General features: G+C 44.1%; 1 protein-coding gene across 10 annotated transcripts in view; it reads left to right on the top strand.

Moving 5' to 3' along the window:
• auts2a (activator of transcription and developmental regulator AUTS2 a) overlaps nt 1-10,000 on the top strand; it is a 317,309-nt gene that overhangs the window by 164,670 nt on the left and 142,639 nt on the right. For 5 of the 10 annotated variants that reach the window (XM_035535457.2, XM_081701846.1, XM_035535458.2 and 2 more), the window contains one exon: nt 2,751-2,771. The exons of the other annotated variants lie outside the window; for them this stretch is intronic. In XM_035535457.2, coding sequence (XP_035391350.1) covers nt 2,751-2,771 — 21 coding nt within the window. The remainder of the gene's footprint in view (nt 1-2,750; nt 2,772-10,000) is intronic. 10 annotated transcript variants of the gene reach the window in all.

Below are 10,000 nucleotides of genomic sequence, written 5' to 3' on the forward strand. Positions count from 1 at the left end.
ACATTTTGTGTGTCCTTGTGTAACATAGCGGCATTGTCTCAGAACGTGCTTGTATGTAATGCTGGCCTACTGGCGATTTCACACTAAATACTACCAAACGAAATACTACCAAATACTACAGCACAACCCACTGCAGGAATACAGAAGCGGCGACCCAGGAGTGCCTTAGCGTGTCTGCTAAGGTCTTTTCTTTTGTCCTGCTCCTCTGTCTCCTTCTTTCGCCTCCTTCTCCACGTGGCTGTCCTCGGGACTGTAATGGCTGGGAGGCTAATAGCAGGTGGCGGTAGGTGTGAAGTGCATTACTGCCTGCCGGGCCACGGTCTGCCCTACGCGCCCACTCCCACCCTCTCCGGAGGGGCCGCTTTTGTGCTCGCTCCTCATCTCCCGCCACGGAGCGGTGGGGATTGGGGGGGTGGGCAGAAAAAGGGGGTATTTTGTTCAATTTCTCTAAAAGCCACTGGTTTTATGTGACATTTTTAAAGACTCTTAGCTGTTAGTTTCTTTAACCCACTGACTAGTCGAACAGCTTTGCCGTGACCTGTGATCTGTTCATCATCCTCAGACCAGAAAAAAGGGAAAAAAAACTTTAAAGAAGTAAGTGACAGAGAGAAGACAGCAGAGGAAAGATGAGGATCTCGGGGAGCAGCCACTATATTTAGCTAAACTATATTTAGTCCGACATTTTGGTCTTGTGTTAATTTTGTCTTGCACACTCGCTGATCTCTGCGAGACATCTGAGAGGATATAACGTGCCCGTTTACAAACATTGATCATTACTGCCCATTTCACGCCATATTAGGCCGTAATGTGGCTTGTGCTGTTTTCATTAGTGGTGTTTAGTTGTTTTGCTCAGTAAGTCCAGTGGTGGCACTAGAACGCAGCGCATTGCGTTCGCAGCAGTACGGGGCAGTTCAGGGTGTGTGAGATCAGAGGGAGGGGCTGTTGTCCCTCCTCCCGACTACTGATCACACAATAACAGCGCTGGACATACTAGATGACGGGCCATGGAGGTCAGTGTGTGAGTAGGACAGATTTGTCCTGTCGTGTTTGTGGTAGCTGGCTCCAGTATGTGATGCACTGATGTAATGATGTAATCTGTGTAATGTCTGCACTACAGAAAGGAGCTTTCTGAATATGGTCTGTACATGTGAGTGTGTGTTCACCCTGAGTGTGTGTTCAGGTTCCTCTTAAACTTATGCTATGTCAACACCAGCGTACGATTCTGTCAGTATGTGTCGCTGTGGATGGGCTGTTAGAGATACAGCAACTGGAGAACTCTTCACCTCAACATGATTGTGTCTGTGTTGGGTGTCTGTGTTGGGGGTGTGTGTGTGTTCACGTGCGCGTGCGTGCGTGTGTGTGATAGTTTGATATTTTATTCTAACCCAGACCCATGCAGTCGTGCAGCCCTGTGGTTGCACGTTTGATGTCGCTATTCATCTGTGGCTCTGAATTTTTCATGTGGTAATTAAAATTTGTAGGTCAGGTCTCCCATGACACCGTGGTGTGGTCGGCGGGCTCGTTAGCGCGGCTCCCTGCCCCACACAGACTTAAAGGATGAAGGGTGACATTTTCCCCCATTTTGTAAATTAATGCGATTGATCTGCCTAACAGGAACAAAGTTGGGCTTCTAAATAGCACATGATGAAGAGATTAAACCTTTAAATGGCTTTCCAGCAGCAATCTTTACTGCAGGGCATAGTGAGAGGCAGTGAACTTTCAATTAGAATATCTAATGGACTATTGACTTGAGCGTGGGCGTGGCGTGCGCTGCCCATCTCTGTTTGTTAGAAATCTACAGCTCCTGCCTTGAAGAGGAGGAGAAGAGAGGAAGAGCAGAGCGGCGGTTGTCTTTCGTGCTGCGTTATGTGTTCTGCAGCAGGGCTGTGACGTGGCCACTCAATTTCAGGTGGTTTGAATAAGTGTGACTGCTAATCAAACACGCGTTTAAAAAGTGGCAAACGCAGACTGTGCTTTGTAATCGGAGTTTTTTCCGAGCTCCTCACGTTCTCCTGGTCGGGATTAGGGCTGGGGTTTGTTCCGTATCAGTTTGATCGGCCCCTGATTTCCTGTCGTTTTCTTTCCCCTTCCTTTGATGTTATGCCAAGGCTGCGCATTGCCGTGAGCCCCCTGTTTGCAAAGGGGCGCCGACGCTGCATCAGAGGCCTGCTCCCCATTGGCTGAGAGTGATCTCACGGGCTGCGTCTGACTTCATCGCACCAGTGCCATATTAACTGTTGTCAAAATATTTTTACCGATGTCATCCTGATTGAGTTCTCTGTTCCTGTAGTCGTCAGCATCTGCTGGAACACAGACCCAATTGAAATGTTCTAGCTCACCCTTAAAACCCCCCGCCCTACACACACACACACACACACTCTCTCTTTCTGTCTAAACACTGATAATTATAAGTCTTCAGAGGGAGACATGGGGATCCAATTTGTCAGGGTCTAACTACCCATTCCATTCAGTAAGGTTAACATTCTGTTTGTGTTACAGTGCGCTCAGACTCTAATTAAAACAACATTACATCCCCCATCTGCCAATCTCCAGTAATCTGCTTTAATTGCAGTAATTAAAGTATATTTACATGTTCAGAATACTTGTAATTTAGCAAATTGCACTTTATCCCTCTCTCTCTGTCACTCTCTCTCTCTCTCTGTTGTTAATCAGTGGTGCTGCAGCTATGATATGCAGAAGTAGAGAGAGAGAGAGAGAGAGAGGCTGTGATTGGGCTGTTTTGATTTCAGAGCCAGGGGGCCTTTGACAGGGTAAGTGGATCTCCTCGCAGGTCTGTGGTGAGGTTACCAAAACACAGTCGCTTATAGGAATTGTGAGTATTGTCATGGGGTGTGCTTTCTGCTCATGTGACTAATTGTAGGCCTTGCTGTGTGTGTGTGTCTGTGTGTGTGTGTGTATGTCTTTGCATATTAATACATTATTATAGATGCTATTCAATGTAAAAAATATTTTTTATCACAGACTAACCACATTAAGTTCATGTTTTGATGATACAACATGACAGCACAAAATGTAAAATATTCTGTCATTGACATTGTTTATTGTACTAGTTGACTAAACCGACATGAAAAAGGTTTTAAAAGATTTTCATCCAGATTTTAATTGACAAATTGGCAATAAAAAACAAACAAACAGGTGTACTGCCCATACGCTAACACTCACTGTAATATTTTCGTGTTTATGTTTATCTTCCTGGTTTAGGAAATGTTCATAATAGTTATAGATACAACGTAAAAAGTCCAATATAAAAATATAATATGAAACCTTTAGTGTAGAGATGTCAGTAGCTTATATAGATATGCATATGTTTATGTAGATGTACATATCATATTGGCCTCATGCATCCACTGGATATAAACGCAGAGATAGAATCAAGTCCTACGTGTTGGCAACACTACCGAGCTTAATGTTTTCAGAACCATTTCAACTCAAGAGGAACTGGGTAAAAATTTAATACCAACCATCTGACACTAAACTCCCTGATTGAACACTTCTGGTTTAAATATTACATATTATACACAGCAAAATACGTGGAAAATTCAGTTTTTAATATAAAGAAAACATCCAGTGACGTCTCGAAACTGCGCTGAATCCCTTTAGAAATGAGATGCTTCAGAGAGCGATACTAGCTGGAGGGGAAGTGTGCGCCTCTGAACGATGTCCTAAGAAGGACGAAGGCCCCAGATCCTCATTAGCTGAAGAGTGGTTCCTCCTAATTAGTTTCCATTCAACGTAATTAGTATGGATGAAGGTAATCATCTGATGTGAAACCAATCTAACGCTTGGGATACAACGTCCTTGGCCTCTCTTTAACAGCAGACGGGGCTTTTTTTGTCCATTTATCAGGTGGAATTACTTTTGTAGTCTCTCCTCTCTTTTTGTAGTCTCCCTGTTTCTCCCTTTCTTTCTCCACCTTTCTGTCTTTAAATCGTTTAAAACCTCGTTAGATTGGAGTCGCTTTACGCAATCATGATTTTTATTTCGTTTTATTTATTTATTTTTACGTTTAAGCTTCCGAGGCAAAGCCGGACACGCTCTGTTTTCCAATGGCTGCGCACGTGAGAAGAAAGATGAGCTCTCCTCGACCCATTTTACTCCTCTGCTGTTGTTTTGGCCTCCTGCAGCCTCTGCTTTTCCAAGGCGACGTCTGTCATGGCTTGATTTAGAAGCACATCCTCTTCGAGCTTCGTTTCCTGGCTGCATCGTAGTCGAGCCGTTAGACAAGACAGATGAAAAAACAGCGACGAGGGACGTGTCCGTCTGACGGCCGTAAAACCTCCCGCCCCAGCCAGCCACGGATGGAGTCATCGGAACAAACGTTAACATGCAGATGTTTTTAACTTTCGCTCCTCTGTTGGCGCAAGGCGCTAGCGACACAGTCGTGGGGTCACGTGAATAAGTCACTTTGGATAAGATCGTTAGCCAAATGCTCTAATTGGGAATGTCAGGATTGGATCGTCGCAATTCTACACCACACTGATTAACCATTTTTTTCTGATTTCTTGCACAGTCAGGTCAAACTTGCATAAAACGGTAGCAACGCAGGCCTTTCCAGAGCTTGTAGAATTACATGCTGTATGGTTTCAATGCCATTTTTAAACTAAAGAGGAGAAATGAGAACAGCAAAGCGGAGAGGCGTTTGTCCCTGCGTTCCAGCTGACCAGAGCCGTTTCTCTGCACCAGGCTGTACATCATGTGTCTCTATTGATTTTAGATCCTAGAAAGAATCCCTTAAGTACCCAATGTGTGTCCAATCTCCACAAATGTCTCCAGAACTAATCTCTCGGATAGAGACAAACGGCTGTGTGTTCTGCCTACCACCACGGAGATCACTGTCTCGACTGGCCCGTGTTAGGGCCGTGTTACAGGGCACTGCGGTTTGGCAGACCTCTGCCGTGGCTTGCTGGTGTAGTGGAAGAAGGACCGTGGTCATCCCTGCACCCGCCGCGGCTGAGACCGAAGGGGGGCTGGATCAAGGCGGACCGATGCTTTCAAACCGACACGTCTGAAACCGGGACATGATATTTCAATTCGGCGCTTAAAAACAAAGGACGCATGTGAGAGGAGTAAGATGTTTCTTCCTCGTGTGAGCTGCTTCGTCTTCCTCGCTGGCTTTGTCTTCGTCCCTGACGCAGCCTGGATCTGTGATGCATAGAGCCGAACGTGAACTTTCACCACATGCCTGGGGTCCTGCCAAAAATATTAAGTGCATCTCTCTTCCCCAGCCAAGTATCTGGCCATCTGCTGAAGACTTTATCCAGTGATGCCGAGGGACTCTATCAAACGTAATGTGTGAAGAGTGTGTGTGTGTGTGTGTGTGTGTGGTGGGGGGTAATAGAATAAACAGTCATGCCGCTTTATAGATCTCGAGTCAGGAGAATCACAGTGATATTCACTCCGGTGATTGCTGAGTAATTCGCCTCCACTTGTTTTGTTTTTTTTATCCTGAATTTCCTGAGTCTGGAACTTGTGTGCTGAACGTCTGTTTGTGTGCCGGTTCGCAGAATTTCCAAGGATCTTCCCAGAGACATTCTTAGTAGCAGGACACTTTGCCTCAGAAGGTTTTGTTTTAATTTGTGTTCTAAAAAAAGGAAACTGCTTTTGAAATCCAGTCGTGCTCCCGTGATTGGAGTCTTAAGCGGATCGTGGGCCGGGATCGTGACTCAGTCATGCGTCAAGCAGATGGGATGAAACATGGGTGGGGGAATCAGTGAATGGGAATACATGGACAGAGTTAGAGCGCTCTGTGAGGTGTTTCTGCCAGAGTGAAAGAGTGTGCATGGGTTGCTTACGTACCACTGCTCCATATGTGAGTAGGTTCCTGCATGTGTCCGTCATGTAGCTGTGGGTGCACAGGTACTCCCAGCTGAGCGCTGTCCTCCAGGACGATGTGAGGTCTCACTGCTGATGGTATCGTCATTCTGCTGTCGTTTTTGTTGGCTTGGGTGTAGAGAAAGCGAGAGAGGGAGGGAGGGAGGGGGGATAGAGAGAGAGAGAGAGCGAGGAAGATGGATTCTGCTTGAGGACGGACATCATCACGCAGTGCGCGGGATGCCATTATTGGGCCCATTACACACGATGACAGCCTCTCATTTAAGCTTCCCTACCTGCTCCTTAAAGATCGCTGATAAATAAGGCCAGTCTTAGCCACCTCTGTGCAAAAGGAAAGGTCATTTCCCATCCAGCGCCATTTGTCAAAATTACTTCCTAATATCAGGTCGCAGGGGGAATTTTTACGTGGTTAATTGTAGATAAAACCGTTGAAAAATACATTTCCATTAGAACCCATTTGTTATCCACTGCTGGTTATGTTCTGGAGGTCCGCAGTGAGAGTTTTGTTTTGGCCTGCGCAACATTGAGCTCCACAGTCCAGGTTTATCGTGATGATGACGACGTTTAAGGAACTTTCTCCGACCCCACGGACCCAGTAGACATCACACCTTCATCCACCTTCTCATAGAGCAGGTTCATTCCAGTATGATGTGAAATGTGATTGATTTGATTTGGTTTGGAGGCTGAAAGGGTTTATTCTCGGTCAGCAAACCCATCTTACTGCGAGGAATTTAACCAGGGAACAAAGCAATGAAAAAGTGAACGGATCCTGTCTGAAATGGCCACAAGAAAAAAAAAAAAAAAGTCTGGAGAAAAGCAGGAGTTTTCCTCCAGAATGACGAGACTCTTTCTTTGCCTGCAGATCTGTGGGATTGAGTTTAGTTTGTCTGTATTTGAGGCCCCCCGGCCTCCACAGCGGGAACGGTAGTCCGTCTGAGAGCCGATACACGACACTAATAGGAGTTCTGAGCTGGTCTCATGGCAGAAAAGACTGATTGTTAGGGGCTTTTGCCGGCAAGCAGATCCATGACACACAGGTACCGTGCTGGCTAGCCCCTCACAGCGCTCTAATTGCTTTACATCGGTACAAAGGTTTCTTGTAATCGAGCCCCTCTGCCTCCATTTGTCTTGCTGTGAGTGTGCAGCTGAGCGCTTTAATTGGTCGTAGTGGCTTTTCACTGCAGGCAGGTCTGCAGGCTCCCTGTGAGGGCCTCCTCTCGGGGGAGGTGGCTTCGGAACCCACAGAGGAATGTCTGTACTCTCTTTTTTACACTGAAACGCTTTAATTAATGGCCTTCCTGAGGTGTATTCTTTCTCCATGTATCGTGCCTCATCCTCAGTGTAAATACAAAACACTGTTAAAGAGGAAAACATCAGATGCGTCAAAATGACCAGTGGGTATTCTGTAGCCCACTACCAGGACGTGTACAACTGAGAAAACAAAATGTGCAACTGTCTGTCTGTGTGTGTGTGTCTCTCTGTCTGTGTGTGCGTGTGTGTGTGTGTGTGTCTGTCTGTCTGTCTGTCTGTGTCTGTGTGTTTGTCCGTCTGTGTGTGTGTGTGGACTCTTTAGAGAGCACTTTATCGTCCTGTGTGTGTGTGTGTCTGTCTGTCTGTCTGTCTGCGTGTGTTTGTGTGTGTGTGTGTGTGTGTGTGTGCATACAACTTGCCAAGCATTTCAGATTGAGGGGAAGTGCCCTCTAGTAGAGTGTTTCCATGAGCAGTGATCAGCCTCCCAGCTAGCTCACCTCCTAATCACTTCAGAAACATTGTTATTGCTGCATTAATGTTTCGTTCTGCTCTCGCCAGTCGAATCGTCTAACAGCACGGCGACTATAACCAGACAGCTGTCTTTTATTGTGGTTTCAGTCTCCTGCCAAACCTTTCCTTAAGACAAGCAAAATACTTCTCGCCAGAAGACTTATTCTCTGGCACAGACTCACAAAGAGCATTTTGTGTGGCATCCAGAAATGTAGTAGATTATTATATAAAGAAATTGGCTCAGTGGCTCACTGCTAAGAGCTATGAGGCTTCAGATGACTATACAAAGGCTAGACAGTGTGGCTAGTTGAAGTGTGTGTGTCGAACAGTTGCCTGATTCCTCCTTCTAACTGCTTTTTTTGAAGTGTGTTTGCATGCTAAGAAAACAGGCTGTGTTGGCTCGAACTGTGTAATTATTTTTTTAGATTGAGGGGGATCTTGGAGAGCAATAATAGTTCACAGACAACTCAGAAGTTGGCTTACAGATATTAAACCTGCGTGTGTTTAGACTATGAGACCCTGATTGAGGTTAGTAGCGTCAGCAGCGTGTGCTGAGGTTCCCTACCCTGTTTTATCGGTGGATGGAGGTTTGTGAGCATGTAACTGTGCTCTCAGACAGAATGGCGTGTTTGTGTGTCTCTGTGGGAATTTCCATAGCGTTCTGTCTGAATATTAATGGTGCCATTCATCTGAGCTCAGGCTGTTGGCTCATATGGTTGGGTTAGTGGTAGAACTTAGCTTGCAGCATGAAGTTAGACGTTCTGTTACATCATGTTATGCTGCATCTTAGATGTTGTTATATTCAAATTTAGATGTCATTATATCATAAATGTAGTTCTGTTCCATCATGTATTTAGATGTAGTTCTGTTCCATCGTGTATTTAGATGTAGTTCTGTTCCCTCATGTATTTAGATGTAGTTCTTTTCCATCGTGTATTTAGATGTAGTTCTGTTCCATCGTGTATTTAGATGTAGTTCTGTTCCCTCATGTGTTTAGATGTAGTTCTGTTCCCTCATGTATTTAGATGTAGTTCTTTTCCATCGTGTATTTAGATGTAGTTCTGTTCCATCGTGTATTTAGATGTAGTTCTGTTCCCTCATGTATTTAGATGTAGTTCTTTTCCATCGTGTATTTAGATGTAGTTCTGTTCCCTCATGTATTTAGATGTAGTTCTTTTCCATCGTGTATTTAGATGTAGATCTGTTCCCTCATGTATTTAGATGTAGTTCTTTTCCATCGTGTATTTAGATGTAGTTCTGTTCCCTCATGTGTTTAGATGTAGTTCTGTTCCCTCATGTATTTAGATGTAGTTCTGTTCCCTCATGTATTTAGATGTAGTTCTGTTCCCTCATGTATTTAGATGTAGTTCTGTTCCCTCATGTATTTAGATGTAGTTCTGTTCCCTCATGTCTTTAGATGTAGTTCTGTTCCATCGTGTATTTAGATGTAGTTCTGTTCCATCATATGTTTAGATGTAGTTCTGTTCCCTCATGTATTTAGATGTAGTTCTGTTCCCTCATGTATTTAGATGTAGTTCTTTTCCATCGTGTATTTAGATGTAGTTCTGTTCCCTCATGTGTTTAGATGTAGTTCTGTTCCCTCATGTGTTTAGATGTAGTTCTGTTCCCTCATGTATTTAGATGTAGTTCTGTTCCCTCATGTATTTAGATGTAGTTCTTTTCCATCGTGTATTTAGATGTAGTTCTGTTCCATCGTGTATTTAGATGTAGTTCTGTTCCCTCATGTATTTAGATGTAGTTCTGTTCCCTCATGTATTTAGATGTAGTTCTGTTCCCTCATGTGTTTAGATGTAGTTCTGTTCCCTCATGTATTTAGATGTAGTTCTGTTCCCTCATGTATTTAGATGTAGTTCTGTTCCCTCATGTCTTTAGATGTAGTTCTGTTCCATCGTGTATTTAGATGTAGTTCTGTTCCATCATATGTTTAGATGTAGTTCTGTTCCCTCATGTGTTTAGATGTAATTCTGTTCCCTCATGTATTTAGATGTAGTTCTTTTCCATCGTGTATTTAGATGTAGTTCTGTTCCCTCATGTGTTTAGATGTAGTTCTGTTCCCTCATGTATTTAGATGTAGTTCTGTTCCCTCATGTATTTAGATGTAGTTCTTTTCCATCGTGTATTTAGATGTAGTTCTGTTCCATCGTGTATTTAGATGTAGTTCTGTTCCCTCATGTATTTAGATGTAGTTCTGTTCCCTCATGTATTTAGATGTAGTTCTTTTCCATCGTGTATTTAGATGTAGTTCTGTTCCATCGTGTATTTAGATGTAGTTCTGTTCCCTCATGTATTTAGATGTAGTTCTGTTCCCTCATGTATTTAGATGTAGTTCTTTTCCATCGTGTATTTAGATGTAGTTCTGTTCCCT

The sequence above is a fragment of the Electrophorus electricus genome, chromosome 19 (genome assembly GCF_041902795.1).
Source record: "Electrophorus electricus isolate QZ-2024a chromosome 19, ASM4190279v1, whole genome shotgun sequence".
Classification (NCBI taxonomy): Eukaryota; Metazoa; Chordata; class Actinopteri; order Gymnotiformes; family Gymnotidae; genus Electrophorus; species Electrophorus electricus.